Source organism: Delphinapterus leucas, chromosome 11 (assembly GCF_059928025.1).
Source record: "Delphinapterus leucas isolate spDelLeu-1000000601 "Yukka" chromosome 11, BTC_Dleu_Yukka2, whole genome shotgun sequence".
In the NCBI taxonomy this organism is placed as follows: domain Eukaryota; kingdom Metazoa; phylum Chordata; class Mammalia; order Artiodactyla; family Monodontidae; genus Delphinapterus; species Delphinapterus leucas.
Window position 1 is genome coordinate 3,825,352 of NC_143139.1, and position 20,140 is coordinate 3,845,491.

General features: G+C 52.1%; 1 protein-coding gene across 3 annotated transcripts in view; it reads left to right on the forward strand.

Moving 5' to 3' along the window:
- The window catches only part of TEAD4 (TEA domain transcription factor 4), a 65,228-nt gene that overhangs the window by 19,270 nt on the left and 25,818 nt on the right, over positions 1 to 20,140 (forward strand). For all 3 annotated transcript variants that reach the window (XM_089920144.1, XM_030761836.2, XM_089920146.1), the window contains one exon: positions 8,272 to 8,526. In XM_089920144.1, coding sequence (XP_089776270.1) covers positions 8,520 to 8,526 — 7 coding nt within the window. In that variant the 5' untranslated portion in view covers positions 8,272 to 8,519. The remainder of the gene's footprint in view (positions 1 to 8,271; positions 8,527 to 20,140) is intronic.

Below are 20,140 nucleotides of genomic sequence, written 5' to 3' on the forward strand. Positions count from 1 at the left end.
CTCCCAGCTCAGCCCAGCCCAGCTCAGTCCAGCTCAGCCCAGCTCCTAGCCCAGCCCAGCTTAGCCCAGCTCAGCCCGGCTCCCAGCTCAGCGCAGCTCCCAGCTCAGCTCCCAGCCCAGCCCAGCTCCCAGCCCAGCTCGCAGCCCAGCCCAATTCCCAGCCCAGCCCAATTCCCAGCTCAGCCCAGCTCCCAACCCAGCCCAGCTCTCAGCTCAGCCCAGCTCCCAGCTCAGCTCCCAGCCCAGCTCAGCCCAGCTCCCAGCCCAGCCCAGCTCCCAGCTCAGCCCAGCTCCCAGCTCAGCTCCCAGCCCAGCTCCCAGCCCAGCTCCCAGCCCAGCTCCCAGCCCAGCTCTCAGCTCAGCTCAGCCCAGCCCCCAGCCCAGCCCAGCTCTCAGCTCAGCCCAGCTCCCACCTCAGTCCAGCTCCCAGCTCGGGGGAAGGAAGGGCCCAGGGAGCACAGGCCCTGCTCTCCGAGGGGCCCACGTGGAGTCAGGGAAGTTGGGGCACCCTCCTTTTCATCTCCTAACTTTCTGGCCTCTGGGGCACCTTCTGTGTTTAGTGTCAGATCCCAGAAGAAAATCTAGGTGAAGCCAGGAGACACGACGCCGTAGGTATTCATATTGTTAACTAGCTAGTATTAATTATTATTAGGCTTTAGGGCTGAAGGTGTGTGTATCTAGCTGGTCTGTTTAGGGCTCTAGGCCTTACGTGCAGCTTAGTAATAGTAAGGGTGACGTGAATAGCTCTTCCCGAGCACGGGCTCTGGGTCAGGCCCCGTGCAGTTGACATCTGGTCTTACCGACCATCACATGGACGCCTCTCCAAGGCAGATCGGTTTCCAGCCTCCTCTGAGCAAAGCCGCAGGCGAGAGTCCGCAAGGTATGTTTAGAGGCCGCTTGGGAGAGTAGGGGGTTGGGCTGCAAGCCGCAGGCACTGCCAGGGCAGGAGGGACCTGCCAGGGACAGAATTCACAGGTGATCTGGCTGAGGCCCAGAGAAACGGAGGGACTCGTCCACGGTCACAGTGGCTCGTAGAACTGGAGCCAGAAACAGCGTCTTGATTCCCAGACGTCACCTTTTCATTTCCAAGCCTCCAGAATAAACCCCAAAGGGATTTACATACAACTCAAGCTCTCCCTCTGGTGTGCCCAAGTCCAGACATTTACTGAGATTTTTTTCTGTTTCCTAACACTAAACACAGAACAGTGCATACTCCCCACAGAGAAATCATTACTTCACAGACACACACCAAATAGCCATTGATTTGTTCATCCTTTTGTCCCCAGCGTGTGCAGCGTGCGGAGGATTTAGTTGAGAAAGACGGCCAGCCCTGCCCTCGTGGGGTCTGCAGTGTGCTAAGGGGGACCAGTCACCCTGGGAGCTGGGGCTGAGGTGCCCAAAGCACGGGGACCTGCCGGAGTGCGGAGGGCGCCTCACCCAGACTGAGCTTGGGGTCATCGTCCCAGGGGAAGGGAGATTTTAGCTGAAACAGCTGTACCCCTGAAACTAACACAGTATTGTAAATCAGCTATTCAATTAAAAAAGAAAAAGAAAAGATTTTGGCTGGACCTTAAGGATGGGTAGGAGGAGTTGGCCGGGGGAAGGGGGTTGGGGAGGAAGGTCACCGGCAGCTCTGCCCTGTGCGGGGGAAGAGCTTGGCATTTTGGGGTTATCATTTGGGCAACTGAGTTTGGGGCTTGGGGGGGTGCAAAGAAGAGGGAGGAGAGAGAGTGGTGCAGACGGATGGAAGGTATGGATGGAGAGCCGCAATCAGCAGATAAAGGGCCCTGTAAAATCCCATTATTTAAGAGCCCTGGAAAGATTTTAAGTGGAAGAATCGTGTCCTGTAGAAGCATCGCTGGCTGCAGTGAAAAGATTATGGAGTCTGGATGGGGCTTGCCCCGGTCGTCCAGGTGAGCACTGGGGAAGCTTTGGGTTAGGGCTCCAAGAGAGAAAGACAGGGTGTGGTCGTGAATTGCTGATGGGAGATGAGAGGGAAAAGTCAAAACGCACTCCTTGGTTTTTTTGGCTTCTGGGTGGATGGTTGTGTCTGTTCCTGAGAGACGGGGCAGGAGGAAGATTCAGCCACAAGTGGAAGGACGGGACTTTGGCTGTGTTGAGTCGGAAGAGCTTTGGAGACGTCTGGTGATCGGTGACTGGTTGCTATGCAGTCCAAACCCAGGGAAGATTCAGGTTTGGGAATCATAGTGAGGGGTAAGCCATGGGTGAGGACCCCCCCCCGCCCCCACCCAAGGGGTGTGTTCAGGGTTTAAAGAGGAGAGGTCAGGTCGGAACTGTGGGGAGACATGTATGGGAAGGGTCTGACCCAAGGTGAAGGCGCTCAGTTAGATGACTTGACAACCGTCTTGGGCTTCCATGTGTTTTGAGAATCAGTGTTAAGTTTTGTGGAAAACCTTGTGAGATTTTTATTCCTGATTTCATCGAATTTATGCTTTATCTGGAGAGGTTCAACCTCTTGGTGATGGGTTTTCCCATCCGCAAACACACAGTTTCCTTTCCATTTATGTAGGGATTGTACGTCTTTCAAAGAAATTACCATTTTCTCTGTAAAGTGACAAATCTTTGTGAGATTTATCACTACTAGATAAATTATGGCTTTGGTTTCCGAATGGGGTATTTGGAATACAAAAAATTATGTTGTCTAATACCTTATTTCTGGCATAAAAGAATGGAATTGGTTTTGATATGCTGGTCTTGCTGAACTTTTTAATGATTTGTTCGTAGCATCTTTTCAATCTTCTATCATCCTTCCTTAGCGTAATGACGCTTTTACTTCCTTTCCAATCTTCACAATTCTTTTTCTGTTCTACTGTGTTGGCTAGGACTTCTGTTACAGTGTGAGTGTTCAGTGTTGAAACTCAGCATTCTTTATCTTATTCCTGACTTTAAATGTAATGCCTTTAGTGTTTAATCATTAAAAGTTTTGGTCACCAATTTCAACCTGTGAATGGGTTTCTTTTCCCTCACCAACCAGCTGGGTGTCCTACAATTCAACTCAGTTCTAACATTATCTAGCGGGAGGTAGCGTGAGATCCCACAGGTTAGGGGCTCAGTCCCACAAGACTGAACCCCTGCAAGTTCAGGTTATCACCGACTATATATTGGAGGTTCCAATAAATCCCTCCCTTGGGTTCAGTTAACTTGCTTGAGTGGTTTACAGAACTCAGAGAAACACTTTACTTACCAGACTACCAGTTTACTGTAAAAGGATGTAACTCAGGAACAGCCTGATGGAAGAGATGCATATGGCATGGCGTAGGGAAAGGGCGTGGAACTTCCATGCCCTTCCTGTTGGCAGTCACTCTCCCCATATCTGCACATGGTCACCAACTCAGAACCTTCTCCTTTGGTGTTTTTATGGAGGCTTCACTGTTGAGGTATGGTGGATTACATCGTTGGCTGTTGGCGATTAATTCAACTCTTGCCTCTCTCCCCTCCCCAGAGGTCGGGCGGGTGGGGCTGAAAGTTCCACCCTCTAATCACTTGGGTGGTTCTCCTGGCCACCAGCCCCCATCCTCAGGTGCACCTCATTCCCGTAACAAAAGATACCTTTATGGCTCTCAGCACGTAGGAAATTTCAAGGATTTTGGGGGCTCTGTGTCAGAAGCAGGACAAAGACCAAATGTGTACTTCTTCTTATAAATCAAAATATCACAATAGGTTTTGGGAAGAAATCTGTTGTTAGATTAAGGAAGTTCCTTTTGTTTCTACAGTTTGCTAAGCGTTTTTACTGTGAATGGGTCTTGTATCAAATGCGTCTTCTGAGCTTATGGTTCAGAAATATGGTTTTTCTGCACTCGCATGTGTGTATGTATTGTGTGGCCAAACTTAGTGATCCTCATTGTTGTTATTGTTTTTTGGGGTTTTTTTTTGCGGTACGCGGGCCTCTCACTGTTGTGGCCTCTCCCGTTGCGGAGCACAGGCTCCGGACACGCAGGCTCAGCAGCCGTGGCTCACGGGCCCATCCGCTCCGCGGCATGTGGGATCTTCCCGGACCGGGGCACGAACCCGCGTCCCCTGCATCGGCAGGCGGACTCTCAACCACTGTGCCACCAGGGAAGCCCTAATGTTCATTCTTGAATGATATTTAGGTTGGGTTTCTAATTCTAGGTTGACAGTTATTTTTCTCTCCATAATTTGGAGATGTTATCGTGGGTTTTCCAGTTGACAAGTTCACTATCAATATATACAATCAGTATGATAATCTTTCCCTTGTAGGTAATCTGCCCCTTCACTCTGGATGCTTTTAAGATCTACTCTTTGTTTTTGGTATTCTTCAGTGTCTCTATAATATCTGTTCATTTTATTTGAATTTATCCTGGTTAGGATTTAGTATGGTTCCTGAATTGGAGGATTCATGTATTTCATTAATCCTGGAAAATTCCTTGCCATTATATTTTCAAATGTTGTTCTATTTCATTTTCTATACTCTTTCTCAAATGTTAATTGAAGGTATGTTGAACTGCCTTATTGTGTTCTTCTTGCTCTTTATCTTCATTCTTTTTAACGCATTTATGAATAATGTCCTCAGATATATCTTCCAGGTTGTTGATTCTTTCTCTAGCTGTGTCTAATTTGCTGTTACTCTCAGTCGTTGAGTTTTTAACTTCAGTGGCTAAAATATTTATTTGTAAATATTCTATTTGGTTCTTTTCCCAGTCTGCTTTGTACTTTTTGATAGTGTCTAATTCTCATCTTTCCAATTCCTTAAGTCAATAATCACTTTAAATACAATTATATAATAGTTTTATCTGATTGTTCAATTATCTATAGTTCTTGGGGGATCCAATCCCATCAAATCTTGATCATGGTGGACTGTTTCCTCTTACAATTTGTAATTTTGGATTTTGAGATTCTTGAGCGAGTCTTTGGATCTCTGCAGTCTGAGTTAAGATTGTCTTCTCAGAGATTTTCAGCCTGGGATCACTATTTATTTTTGTGAATTGGCTGGGGGTTCCTGCGTAATATAAAATACAAATCTCGAATCCACTTAAAGGCAGGCCCTTGGCTACAAATTCTTAGGAAAGAAAATTCTTTTTTATACCTAGGGCTTCGGCCAAGACAGGCAATCTTCCTAGTCTATTTTGTGAATAGTCTACCTTTTCTCTGAGGATTGAGGTATTGTTCGCAGTTCCAACCTCCCTGTATCTCTCGGGTGTAAGGTCTCTGGGTGGCCACTAAAACCCCGTGTCTTCATTACTAAGATCAGCTTCATCTTCTGCTTCCTGGGGTTGTAGTAACAGCTCATCTGCCTGTTGTTACAGGTTTGAGTTGTCTCATTTGGGGCCTCTTTACCTTCTTCTGAAGTCAGCTATGTATTTAAAAGTGTACTTCTTATGTTTTATCGTTTCTAGATTTCTTTTACAGAGTGAGTTTTAAAAACCATCTTATCTACCGTATTGCCAGAAATTAAAGTTAGGAACTCTTTAAAGAAGTTTGTTTTGGAAGGTACAGAAAAATGTTTCAACATTCACAATAGGATCAAGACCAGAATTTCTGGTAGAGAATAAGCTAGTTTCTTCCAGATCAAGTGACCCCCTCAGACACACTTCAGGAAAAACTTATTATTATTTTTTTTTTTGCAGTACGCGGGCCTCTCACTGTTGTGGCCTCTCCCGTTGCGGAGCACAGGCTCCAGACGCGCAGGCTCAGCGGCCATGGCTCACGGGCCCAGCCGCTCTGCGGCATGTGGGATCTTCCCGGACCGGGGCACGAACCCGTGTCCCCTGCATCCGCAGGCGGACTCTCAACCACTGCGCCACCAGGGAAGCCCGAGGAAAAACTTATTTTAACTGGCCACAGAGAGGAAGTTGACATTAGTTATGCTAAAAGACCTGGGACCCTGGAGGGCGGAGATCCAGACCCAGCTACACTACTGATTTGCTGCATGACCTCGGGCACGTCCCTAGGCCTTTCTGGTCTCAGTGTCCCCATCCTCAAGCTGAGAGGATTGGGTTAGGTTTCGTACTTTGAATTTCAGTGGTTCTAACCTCCTTCCGACTGCATGTCTGTGCCAGCAGCCAGGGCAAGCTTCTTGGAACCTCCAACCCCTCCCAGGATATGCTGCCCCGCACTCAGCTCCTCCTTGTGAACTTGACCATGCTCACCCTCATACCCACCTATCTGTGAACAATGTGTACCTCTGACAGGCCTGGGGAAGGGAGAGAAAGTGAGGGGTACTCTGGGGAGGTCTTATCTCAGAGGGTCCTGGATGCAAGTGGGTGGGAGCTCGTGTTTCAATTCCTGGCCCTGGGTTTGGGCTGCTGGACCACACTGCTCCTCATGGCTAATGGGGGAGGGGGTGACATGTGTGATGGGGAGGGGGTCCTCCTATGCAGATGCGCTTGGTGGCTGGGAGAGGAGGGATGCTGGGACCTTGGGAGGACTTTGGGAGGCAAATGGTACCCACCTGGTACTCATAATCCAAAAGCTGCCTTAAGAGTACTAGTATGTACTGCTTCTTCCCAAACTCCTGAGAATCATGTCCAGAAATTCACGGCTTGGACAGTTGGAGCCAAGAGATCACTGGGTTTGTCTCATGCTAGTGACTAGAATAAGGTTGTGTTGTCACCTTCTGGAGGTACCAGCCATTCAACCTCACCATATCCCCAACATGTGAGAATCTGCCAGGGCTAGAATCTTCCTCTGAAAAGAGCCTGAGCTGGGATGGAGTAAGAGAATGGCGACCTGAATTTTACTTTGCATGTTTCATATTTTAATTATGGTTAAAATTAAACCATAATTTTATGGTGCAAAATTTATCATCTTAACCATTTAAAAAATAATAAAATTAATTATTTATTTATTTCTGGCTGCATTGGGTCTTCGTTGCTGCGCGCAGGCTCTCTCTAGTTGCAGCGAGCGGGGGCTACTCTTTGTTGTGGGGCGTGGGCTTCTTATTGCGGTGGTTTCTCTTGTTGCAGAGCATGGGCTCTAGGCGCGTGGGCTTCAGTAGTTGTGGCGCGTGAGCTCAGTAGTTGTGGTTTGTGGTCTCTAGAGTGTAGGTTCAGTAGTTGTGGCACTCAGGCTTAGTTGCTCCACGGCATGTGGGATCTTCCTGGACCAGGGCTCGAACCTGTGTCGCCTGCATTGGCAGGCGGATTCTTAACCACTGCACCACCAGGGAAGCCCCATCTTAACCATTTTTAAGTGTATAGTTCAGTAATGTTAAAAGTATATTCACAAGTGGACCTATGTATATGTATAACTAATCACATTGCTGTACACCTGAAACTAACACAACATTGTAAATCAACTCTACTTCCGTAAAAATTAAAATAAAACATAAAAAGTAAACTTAAAACAGAAAAAGAAAAGTATATTCACGTTGTTGTGCAACACATCTCCGGAACTTTTTCATCTTGCAAAACCGAAACCCTATACCCCTTAAACAGCAACTCCCCACCTCCTCCTCCCCCAGCCCGGGGTAACCACCGTTCTACTTTCTGCCTCTATGACTTTGAGAACCCTAAGGATGTCATATAAGTGGAATCACACAGTATTTGTCTTTTGTGACTGGCTTCTGTCACTTAGGATAATGTCCTCAAAGTCCATCCATGTTATAACATGTCCAACCATGTTATTCAACCTTCCTTTTTAAGGTTGAATAATACTCCACTGTATATAGATACGACATTTGGTTTATGCTTTCATTCATCCATGGACACTTGGGTTGCTTCTGTCTCTTGGCTATTGTGAATAGTGCTGCTGTGAACATGGGTGTATAAATAATCTCTTCGAGACCCTGCTTTTGGTTCTTCTGGGTGTATACCCAGAAGTGGAATTGCTGGATCATATGGTAGCTCTTATTTGGATTTTTTTGAGGGACCTCCATACTGTTTTCCCCAGTGGTTGCCCCATTTTCTGTTCCCACCAATGGTGTACAATGTTTTGCATCCTTTTGCCCCTTTTTGATTTAATGTAGAGCATCCCTGGCACTTGGTCCTCGTCTCCAACTTCTCAGCTCCATCTGGGTTCTTAGAGCCATGATCAGAGGGAGCCTGGTCATTGAGCTCCTTTGACAGGGTGGGAAGCTGAGGCCTATGGATGGGAGATAACCTGCCCTTGACACCCCAAATCTTCCACCTCACTCTTTGTTCCCTGGGATCCCCGGCCTTTCCCTTTGAGGTCCTGTGCCCTGATTGCCAGGAAAGGAGGAGCACCTGGTTCAGGGGTGGTGCTCCCTGGGTCCCCCCCCCCAACCCTGGTCCACACATTCATCCACCAATGCCGTGGTTTCTGCCCAAACAGGTCCAACGGGCGCTCCTCCAAGCGGAGCCTTGGAGGGCACGGCCGGCACCATTACCTCCAACGAGTGGAGCTCTCCCAACTCCCCCGAGGGGAGCAACGTCTCTGGGGGCAGCCAGGCCTTGGACAAGCCCATCGACAATGACGCGGAGGGCGTGTGGAGCCCCGACATCGAGCAGAGCTTCCAGGAGGCCCTGGCCATCTACCCGCCCTGCGGTCGGCGCAAGATCATCCTCTCAGACGAAGGCAAGATGTATGGTAAGGAGGCTGTCGGGCCTGGCCAGCAGCGCCCCCCAACTCACGGTCCAGGCCTGGCAACAGCCTCAGCACAGCAACCACGCTCCTGCCAAGTGACGGAGGGGGGTGACTTCTTGGGGCTCCTCCCAGGTGGACGCTGCTTTACTCTGTCCTGGGCTCCCAAGGGATGGGAGGGCCTCGGAGGAGACGCCTTTGGGTGGATGTGGAGGATGGTGAGAATGTGGTACTGGAAGACTGGTAGAACACCCCCCCCCCCCCCCCCCGGGGCAGGCTGTGTAAATCCCTCTAGCCATCCCCCAGGCAAATGCCTCATCTTCTCCCAGCTTCCCACCTTGGCTGTGTAGGCGGTTAGGAAGGCCGTCCTGGCTCATTCCCTCCCTCCCTTCCCCATGCAGGAGCCTACTGTGTGTCAGCCAGGGTGGGGCAGATCTAGACCCTGCTCACAGCTCGGTGAGGGTGAGCACACACGTAACTGTACACAAGGCAGACAGGCGTGTCCCCAGAGAGGCTGAGGACCCTTCCCTCAGGGACGTTCCCCTCCAGCCGAGAGCCATGAGGTAAGGCTAAGTCTTCCTGAGCCACAGAGGGTGGGAACATACAGAGACACAATGTCCAGCAGCCCCGTGGGAAGGACTGAGCGGTCTGCCCGGGGCTGTGTTGACTTTTGGATGGAAGAGAGGGTATCTGGGGGAGCAAAACGAACACTGAACGGCTGTTGAGAGGCTCAGGTCAGCCCCCATTGACACTGGAAAGCCCGCCAGGACCCTCAGCTTGAAACGTGGGTCTTGGGCAGCTGAGGGGGGTCTCTGACTGGCTGAAGCCCCTGACAGCAGAGGGTCTCGCCCTGCCCCCCCCATGAGATGGCTCCAGGCCAGGCGACCACCTGTACACGGGTGCCCCTCCCCCAGCGCAGACGCTTTGTCGGCTGTGTGGGGGGCCCATGGGGGTTGACCCAGCTCATCTCTGAGGGCTGCTGTAAGAATTGCCACAAATTTAAGGGGTGCCTTGGACAACAGAAATGTATCCTCGTGGGTCAGGAGGACAGAAGTCTGAACTCAAGGGGTCCCTGGGGTTGGTTCCTCGTGGAGGATCTGTTCCGTGCCTCCGTCCTGGCTTCTGGTGGCGGATGGCAGCCCTTGGTGTCCTTGGCTCGTAGCTGTATCACTCCCATCTCTGACCCTGTTGTCACATGGCCATCCTCTCTGTGTCTCTGTGTCCTCCTCTTACACGGACACCTGTAAGAGGTTACCAATCATTGGATTTAGGGCCCACCTTAATCCAGTATGACCTCATCTTAACTCATTACGTCTGTGAAGACCCTGTTTCCAGATAAGGCCACGTTGTGAGGTTCTGGGTGGACGTGAATGTTGGGGGGACAGCAACACAATTCAATGGACCAAACTCAAATCTGCTTAGTTACTGGTCTAGGGAGTCGTGGAGCTGCACAGCCCCGCCCACTTCATCCTTTACCTACACCTTCCCTGCAGGGCCAAGGGATTCCTTCTCTCCTGCTTGTTGGGGAAGCAGGGTCCTCTGGAGCTAGACCCTGGGTCTGCTCCTTGGTCAGCAGTCAAAGCCCTCATCCCTCCTTACCAGCCCCTCTGCTGTGGCTCTGCTGGGGCCCCACTTCTGTGGGCCTCCACGCCCCGGGTCGGGCCCGCCAGGCCTCCCTGCTTAACTACTTCCTGCTCTAATGCTTGCTTCTTACTTTTGGTCCCTACGGAAGCTTCGTGGAGGAGAGAGCCGCTGTGTATGGAGCACCTGTGTGTCCGGGGTGGGGCTGCTGATGGAGTTGGGCAGGCGGGGGCTCTGGTATCCTGGGCTCTTCCCGCCGCTTTGGTGGGGAGTGGGGTGCGTGCTGGTCAGGAGCTGAGGTGTGAGGGGGAGGGGTGTGTAGGGCGGGTCCCGGGTGTGGCTGGAGAGCTGTCCTGTCCCTGGGTGGGGCGGTGATCAGTGGCCAGGCGCCTCTCAGGGTTCCTCTTCCTGCTTTAAGGGGACAAATGGTCTGGCAAACACAGGTGGGCAAGAGGCGCTCAGCATAGGGAGAAAGCCGAGGGTGCTGCCGTGTGGGGAAGGCCCAGGAGGTGCTGACCGTGGAGAGCCAGCCGACGGTGTTTGAGGGACGCCGTGGGCCAGCTGTTTCTTTGTGTGTGGTGGTAAAATAGGCCGTTGTAACCATTTCTCAGTGTGCAGTTCAGTGGCATTAAGTGCACTCACATTGTTGTGAGATCATCATCACCATCCGTTTCTAGAATTTTCTCATCCTCCCGAACTGAAATCTGTCCCCATTAAACACTCACTCCCCCCCACCCCCAGCCCCTGGTAACCACCATCCACTTTCTGTCTCTATGGCTGTGATTCCTCTACGGACCTCATGTAAGTGGAGTCACACAGCATTTGTCCTTCTGTGTCCAGCTTGTTTCACTGAGCATCTCGTCCTCAAGGTTCCTCCGTGTCGTAGCAGGTGTCAGAAGTCCTTCCTTTTTTTGGTTTGTTTGTTTGTTTTTGTGGTATGCGGGCCTCTCACTGTTGTGGCCTCTTCCGTTGCGGAGCACAGGCTCCGGACGCGCAGGCTCAGCGGCCATGGCTCACGGGCCCAGCCGCTCCGCGGCATGTGGGATCCTCCCGGACCGGGGCAGGAACCCGTGTCCCCTGCATCGCCAGGCGGACTCTCAACCACTGCGCCACCAGGGAAGCCCAGAAGTCCTTCCTTTTGAAGACCGAGTCACATTCCGTCATATGATGGACCCCATGGTGTTTATCGGTTCACCCAGTTGATGGACATTTGGGTGGCTTCGCTTGTTTTAGTCGTTAAGGGTGGATATTTCTATCCGTATTCACATAGGAAGGTATAGGGGTTAAGAGACTTGATCTTTGGGCCCCTGGCGATTGTGACTGAAGCAGGGTTTGGGAAAGGCAAGGCTGTGCACTTCCAGCAGGCCTTGGGGTGGAACTGTGTTTGGCAGGAGGGGAGCCGTTGAGTGAGGGAAGCAAGATGAAAACAGTGTTTGGCAAACTGTCCTGGCCTTGCCGGCGTCCTTTGCGGCTCTCCTTCCCTGTGCTGAGAGACGGGGAGGGGCCGAGGCCAGGAGCCTCTTAGTGACGGGGGAGGGGTGACAGCCTGTGCAGATGCAGAGAGAGAAGCTCAGGGAAGCCAAGAGCTTCTCCCAGAGTCGCTCAGGTAGTAAGTGGGAGCGGGGGCCGGGTGGGGCAGCGGTCAGCGCTCCCCATTACCCCGAGTGGCCCTGGTGAGCTCTGCGAAGCCAGCCTGCCTCCTGCTTGGCCCCAGCTCAGGTGGGTCAGGCTCTGGACAGGGGGACCGGGAGGCGCCCCGCGGAGTCTGGCGACCGACCCAGCCCCCATGGCACCTGTCCTCCGTGAGTACACGTCCCGCTGGGGTCCAGACGCTGGCTTAGCCCCATCTCGTCTTACTGGCTCGGGGGCAGAGCCAAGGCAGGTCCTTGCCGGAGTGGACGGGGGCTCGGCAGAGCGGAGCAGCCCTGCTGGGGGGTATATATAGCCCTGAGCTCAGCCCCGGGTGTGGGATGGGCGGGGGAGGGGCGGTAGAGGGACCAGCCGCCAAGTTGGCTCAGACTTGGTCTCCCTCAGGCTGCTCGCCACCCCTCCTTCTCTCGGGGACCCACCCTTGCCATCCTCTGTGCCCCGAGAGCCCTGGTCCTTACCCTCCCCTGCGCCCCACATCAGAGGCCTCAGCTGGTTTCCAGGTGGGCAGCTGGCCTCCGGCAGGAAGAGCAAGCTGCCCAGAGGAGGATTTGAGCCCCGGAGTCTCTGAGGACAAGGGGTCAGTCCTGCCCCCAGCTCGGCCCCCGCACACCCAGAGCAGGGTCACCCACCAGGGCCAGGCAGACATGCAGGTGACACGCAGGCGCAGGACAGATCCGCACTGAGCCTCCCCGCCCGTGGACCGGCTCCCGGGCCAAGGCTGCCCCTTCCCCGGCTCATGGCAGCCTTTGGTTTTGCCCTGTCACGGTGTGACCCTCGCCCTGGCACTGCCCGTCTCTCTGACCTCGTCGCCCAGCCTGGCTCTGCCCCCCTGGCAGGTGGCGGGAGGTGAGCGTGGCTCCTGTCTGGCCCGGGCGGCCTGGCTCCCCCTCTGGCTGCCCGCGGCCCGGGGCTGGCTCTGTCTTGCTCTGGGCGTTCCTCCCCTCTGCCCGCCAGGGCCCTGGCTCTCCTGGAGGTTGCTCTGAATCTCCCGTCTCTGCCCTCTCCTTTCTCCCTTGTCTCCCTGGCGCCTCGTTTCCTGTTAGCCGTTGGGCGGTTCTCATCGAGGGCCCCACCACTCTGGACCAGGCCGGGCTGGGGCCGTGGTCTCTGCTCTCTGTGGCTGCGTGGTTGAAGGAGAGACAGGAGGAACATCTTTGGAAAGTAAACTGAGGGCCCTTAAGTTGTATGTAGCCAGTCAGTGGAGGGCTGGCTTATCTTGGAAGCTTTCTGGGAGGAAGTGGAGCTTGGCCAGGCAGAGGAAGGTGCGGGGGAGTGAGCCTTGGTCCAGAGGCAGGGCTTTGCCTGCTGGGTTTGGGGGTCCCCGTGGGGATCTGGGCAAATGTTGTGATAAGGGACCATCAGAGGTGAGTCACTAGCTAACGAGAGGCTGAGCAGGGGCTGGACCAGGTCGGGCTTTGGTCACTGAGGCGATGGGACAGGTCACGGAGCCTCATCCGAGCTTCTGCTGCCCCTTCCTCACCGTGGTCCTGGGCCCTCCGCTGCCCTGTGCTTCGTGTCCCTCTCTTCTGGCCTGGAGCCCTGGTGTCCTGCTTCTGGAGGCCTGACGATGGGTGCCTCTGTTCCCATCCACTCCGTCCAGTGGCCAGTTGGGCAGGTTGTTTACCTCTTCTCAGCTTCAATGTCCCCATTTGAAAAATGGGGATAATAATGATACTACCTTTTGCGGGGTTTTGGTTTTATTTATTTATTACTTTTATATATATATATATATATATATTTTAAATAAATTTATTTATTTATTTTATTTTTGACTGTGTTGGGTCTTTGCTGCTGTGCACGGGCTTTCTCTAGATGCGGTGAGCGGGGGCTACTCTTCATTGAAGTGCGCGGGCTTCTCATTGCAGTGACTCCTCTTCTTGTGGAGCACGGGCTCTAGACACATGGGCTTCAGTAGTTGTGGCGCGTGGGCTCGGTAGTTGTGGTTCGCGGGCTCTAGAGTGCAGGCTCAGTAGTTGTGGCACACGGGCTTAGTTGCTCCGCAGCATATGGGATCTTCCTGGACCAGGGCTCGAACCCGTGTCCCCCTGCATTGGCAGGCAGATTGTTAACCACTGCGCCAGCAGGGAAGCCCAACTTATATATTTTGTGGGAAAATATGAAGAACTTAAAATGCACCATATGACCCTTTGTAAGTGCACAGCTCAGTGGCATTAGGTGTACTTAGACTGTTGTGCAGCCGTCACCACCGTCCTCTCCAGAACTTTTTCGTTCTTCTCAACAGAAACTGTACCCATTAAACACTAACTCCCCGTTCCCCCTTCCCCGCAGGCCCCGGTAGCCTCTGATCTACTTTCTGTAGATCATGAATTTGCCTGTTCTGGGTACATCACAGTAGTGGAATCATATAGTACTTGCCCTTCTGCGTCTAGATTGTTTCTCTTGGGACAATGTCTTCAAGGTTCATCCATGTTGTAGCCTCTGTCAGAACTTCATTCCTCTTTTTAATCGCTGAATGATATTCCATTGTGTGGATGGACCACGTTTTGTTGATCCACTTATCTATTGATGTATATGTGGGTGTTTCCACCTTTTGGCTATTGTGAATAATGCTGCTATGAACCTGGGTATACAAATATCTCTTTGAGACCCTGCTTTCAGTTATTTGGGGTATATACCTAGGGGTGCAATTGCTGGATCATATGGTGATTCTGTTTAACTTTTTGAGGAACTACCAGACTATCTCCCACAAGTGGCTGCACCATTTTACATTCTGCGAGCAACGTACAAGTGTTTTAATTTCTTTACATCCTCACCAACGCTTGTTATTTTTTTTTTTTTCAGTAGACATTCTAGCGGGTGTGAGGTGGTATCTCATGGTTTGATTTGCATTTCCCTAAGATTAGTGATGTCGAGCATCTTTTCATGTACTAATTGAAAGAAGACACCATCTTTAGTGTAGCTGCTGGGACGAGCGAGCGGTACCAGTGAACAGCATGGGGCTGCAGAGCTGGAGGGGACCTCTTCCTGCCCTTAAGGAGCTCAAATGACTTGAGCCCGGGGAGGCACAGACCCTGTGCACCAGGGCTGGAGGCGGAGTTGCCTTGAAGAGGGCGTAGGGTTTCACCAGAAGCCTCAGAGCCCTCCAGGGACAATGGTGGTAACAGCTCGGATGTCAGGCCTGAAAAGTTTCTTCTCCACAAATAGCCTTCTCCTCCAGCTGCAGGTGTTTATAGCTTCAGTTGATCCCTAGCCAGGGTGCCCCCAGGCCAGGCTGTGGGCATTGGTGGGGGCTGGCCTCCTCCCCAGCCCTGCCTGCAGGGGTGAAATGTCAGCTGCTGTAAAGAGCTCCCTGTGAGGCCTCTGCTGAAGCAAAGATCTGTCTACCTGCGGGAAGCTCATGCCCTTTTCAACTTTGAAAACTAATAGCTTTAGTTCTAATAGGACCTTATCAACAATATTAGCAAAACAACTGTCTTTGATGACCCTTCTTAAAGGGCATAAACCCTGAATATGTTTACGGCCCTGGGGTAGGGCTGGTACAGGGAGGAAATGAGACACAGAAGAGGCCTGTCCCAGACAGGATTTAGCAGATGGGGTTTTCATGCTCCTGTGTGACTGAGGAAGAAAGAGCCTGGGGTGGCTGGCAGGACACGTGTGACCCTGGGTGTGGGGTTTGGAGAAGCGTGGTCGTCACTCTGTGTGGACCCTGCATTGGGAGTGCCCCGCCTTCAGCCCATGGTGGGTGGGGCTGTGGGTGTGAGCTGGGGGCTTTGGACACGTGTCCTCTGACAGATGGGCCACAGCCTGGTGGGGTGTCCTTTCCAGTCCCACCCAGGCCCTCTCTGGGGTTGGCCAAGGCCACCTGCCACACTGCAATGCCCAGCTGCCCAGCTGGCCTCCACGTGGTCCAGATTGGCCTCCTGCCCCGGTCCGGGATCTCAACCTCCAGAGGGTGGGAGGCCCGGGGTTATGCAGCTGGTGGCAGAGCTGGGACGAGGATGCAGCTCTTGCCTTCCCGCCAGCTCACCTGGATTTTCTACTCGTTTCCTCCTGCTGTTGCTCTTTTTCTTTTTGGCCACGCCGTGTGGCTTGCGGGATCTCCATTCCCTGATCAGGGATTGAACCTGGGCCATGGCAGTGAAAGCCCGGAATCCTAACCACTGGGCCACCAGGGAGCTCCCCTGCCATTGCTCTTTGCTGCCTTCACTGTGGCTTTACGGCTCTGCACACTCCTTACATCTCTCTGCTTCTCCCCCAGCTCTGGGAGCCTCCTGGCGTCTCAGTCATCCAGGGCGCTTTGGCTCCTATGGCTCTGAGTACCGCTGTCCAGGAGAGGGTGAAAACACATGGGCATTGGGACTTCCCTGGCGGTCCAGTGAGTAAGACTCCGTGCTCCCAATGCAGGGGGCCTGGGTTTGATCCCTGGTCGGGGAACTAGATCCCGCATGCATGCTACAACTAAGACCTGGTGCAGCCTAAATAAATAAATAGATAGATAGACAGACAGATAGATAGATAGATAGATAAATTAAAAAAATATTAAAACAAAAACAGGTGGACCAGCTCTTGGTCCAAATAGTTGGCTCTCCCTGCAGGACCTGGGCCAGGGCCAGGTCAGGGCCAGGAGCAGTGAGACATCACTAAGGACTTACTTCACGCAGAGACCCAGGGAATCGGCCAGGGGTGGGAGGGGTGTGGATGGTCCAGAGAGGCGGAGCAGGATGGTCTCTGGCAGAAGAAACTCCCAGCCCAGCCAGGGGAGACACCCGTGGGGAAAAAGCAGCCATTGTGAAGCCCTGGGTGTGGCCTTAGAAACGGATGTTCCTGTGGGCTTGGGACAGTAATAAACCATGTGACTTTGAATAAATCACTTTCCCTCTCTGGGCCTTAGTTTCTTCTCGCTTAGGCTAGCTAGGACCCCTGGCGCCCCCGGTCCGTCCCCTCACTCCTGTGTTAAAGAGAAGTTAGGAGATAGACTCTAGGGCCACACTGCGGATAGAATGAAGATGAGAGAAGCTGCACGAGCTGTTGTGAGGACGAACGTGTGCGCACACGCAAAGCCTGCCGTGTCCACTCTGTGCGGGTGCCTGTGCGTGCTCCACAGACGGTCATTGTTGTTACTGTTATCACGAGAGTGAAAGAAACTACAGCAGTTCCCTGTGTCTGTATAAGGCCTGGATTAGAGGCCAGCTGGTTTGGAGGCAGTTGAATGGCCGGGTTGACCTCGGGAGGACCTCAGGGGGCAGGAAGGGAGCTGTTTGCCCCCCTTGGCTGCAGACACCCAGAGAAACCCAGGGCTCCACTCCCACCCAGGGGATCCTCCACTGCTGAGCAGCAGGCCGGGCCTGGCTGGAATACGGTCCGAGGGGCCTGCAAGGGAGAGGAGGAGGCCTCTCCCGAGAGGAGAGAAGCACAACTTCCAACGTACAAAGACAGCCGAGCCAGCCTGGGACCCTGGGTCTGGCTCCTGTGACCCCACTGCTGGCCTCGTGCCTAGGGCCCGGGCCGTGCCTAGGGCCTGTCTGTAGGCAGAGGTCCTGGACCCTGTGGCAGAGACAGAGGTGGTGCCGGGGCTGGGCGGGGGCTCCGTCCTCGTGACATGGGGGTCATCTGTGACATGTGGAGTAAGGGTCTCAGCCGGGGCTGGGCAGGGGCCTCCCAGCTGCTGTTTAACGGGTGCTACAGAGTACACGCCACTGCGTCCAGCCAGGAGGCCCGCCCGGACTGGGAGTGGACTTCCTGCGGACCGATCACCTTCTCCGCCAGGCCCTGTGCCACTTCCAAGTGGCTGAGCCAGGACTCAAACCCGGGTGTTAGCCCTAGGTCTGCCGGTGGCCCATCTGAGTGGGATTTTCTGGGCTCAGTTTCTCCACCTGCCTGCCCTTCCGTGGGGGAGGTCGGATTTCCTGTGACGTCAGTGAGGCTCACACTTCGGGGCCCCTCACCTGCGTGGGCCCCTTCCAGGCGCCTAAACTTTTTCTTTTATATGTTTTTAAACTCTTATTTATTTATTCAGCTGCACCACATGGCTTGTGGGATCTTAGTTCCCTGACCAGGGATCGAACCCAGGCCCTAGTAGTGAAAGCGCCGAGTGCTAACCACTGGACTGCCAGGGAATTCCCAAAACTGTTTATTTATTTATTTTTAATTAATTAATTTATTTTTGGCTGTGTTGGGTCTTCGTTTCTGTGCGAGGGCTTTCTTTAGTTGTGGCGAGTGGGGGCAAGTCATCGTTGTGGTGCGCAGGCTTCTCATTGCATTGGTTTCTCTTGTTGCAGAGCACAGGTTGTGGAGCACAGGCTCTAGGCACGCAGGATTCAGTAGTTGTGGCTCGCAGGCTTTAGAGTGCAGGCTCAGTAGTTGTGGCACACGGGCTTAGTTGCTCCGCAGCATGTGGGATCTTCATGGACCAGGCAAGAACCTGTGTCCCCTGCACTGGCAGGTGGATTCTTAACCACTGTGCTACCAGGGAAGCCCCTCGATCTCCTCTTTTATAGCTGTTACCATTTGCCTTACATATTGAGGTGCTCCTATGTTGGGCGCATGACTATTTAAAATTGTTATATCTTCTTCTTGGATTGATCCTTTAATCATTATGTAGTGTCCTTCCTTGTCTCTTATAACATTATTTTAAAGTCTATTTTGTCTGATATGAGAATTGCTACTCCAGCTTTCTTTTGGTTTCCATTTGCATGGAGTATCTTTTTCCATCCCCTCACTTTCAGTCTGTATGTGTCCCTAGGTCTGAAGTGGGTCTCTTGTAGACAGCATATATACGAGTCTTGTTTTTGTATCCATTTAGCAAGCCTGTGTCTTTTGGTTGGAGCATTTAATCCATTCACAGTTAAGTTAATTATTGATATGTATGTTCCTATTGCCATTTTCTTAATTGTTTTGGGTTTGTTTTTCTAGGTCCTTTTCTTTTGTGTTTCCCACTTAGAGAAGTTCCTTTAGCATTTATTGTAGAGCTGGTTTGGTGGTGCTGAATTCTCTTAGCTTTTGCTTGTCTGTAAAGCTTTTGATTTCTCTGTTGAATCTGAATGAGATCCTTGCTGGGTAGAGTAATCTTGGTTGTAGGTGCTTCCCTTTCATCACTTTAAATATATCTTGCCACTCCCTTCTGGCTGGTAGAGTTTCTGCTGAGGAATCAGCTGTTAACCTTATGGGAGTTCCCTTGTATGTTATTTGTCATTTTTCCCTTGTTGCTTTTAATAATTTTTCTTTGTCTTTAATTTTTGTCAATTTGATTACTATGTGTCTCGGTGTGTTTCTCCTTGGGTTTCTCCTGCCTGGGACTCTCTGCGCTTCCTGGACTTGGGTGGCTATTTCCTTTCCCATGTTAGGGAGGTTTTCAACTATAATCTCTTCAAATATTTTCTTGGGTCCTTTCTCTCTCTCTTCTTCTGGGACCCCTATAATGCGACTGTTGGTGCATTTAATGTTGTCCCAGACATCCCTTAGGGTGTCTTCATTTCTTTTCATTCTTTTTTCTTTATTTTGTTCCACAGCAGTGAATTCCACCATTCTGTCTTCCAGGTCACTTATCCGTTCTTCTGCCTCAGTTATTCTGCTATTGATTCCTTCTAGTGTATCTTTCATGTCAGTTATTTTATTGTTCATCTCTCTTTGTTTGTTCTTTTATTCTTCTAGGTCTTTGGTAAATATTTCTTGCACCTTCTTGATCTTTGCCTCCATTCTTTTTCCGAGCTCCTGGATCATCTTCACTATCGTTATTCTGAATTCTTTTTCTGGAAGGTTGCCTATCTCCACTTCATTTAGTTGTTTTTCTGGGGGTTTATCTTGTTCCTTCATCTGGTACATAGCCCTCTGCCTTTTCATCTTGTCTGTCTTTCTGTGAATGTGGTTTTCCTTCCACAGGCTGCAGGATTGTAGTTCTTCTTGCTTCTGCTGTCTGCCCTCTGGTGGATGAGGCTATCTAAGAGGCTTGTGTAACCTTCCTGATGGGAGGGACTAGTGGTGGGTAGAGCTGGGTGTTGCTCTGGTGGGCAGAGCTCAGTAAAACTTTAATCCACTTGTCTGCTGATGGGTGGGGCTGGGTTCCCTCCCAGTTGGTTGTTTGGCCTGAGGCGACCCAGCACTGGAGGCTACAGGCTCTTTGGTGGGGCTAATGGCGGATTCTGGGAGGGCTCATGCCAAGGAGTACTCCCCAGAACTTCTGCTGCCAGTGTCCTTGTCCTCAAGGTGAGACACAGCCCCCATCCCCGCCTCTGCAGGAGACCCTCCAACACTAGCAGGCACGTCTGGTTCAGTCTCCTATGGGGTCATTGCTCCTTCCCCCCGGGTCCTGATGTGCACACTGCTTTGTGTGTGCCCTCCAAGAGTGGAGTCTCTGCTTCCCCCTGTCCTGTCGAAGTCCTGCAATCAAATCCTGCTAGCCTTCAAAGTCTGATTCTCTGGGATTTCCTCC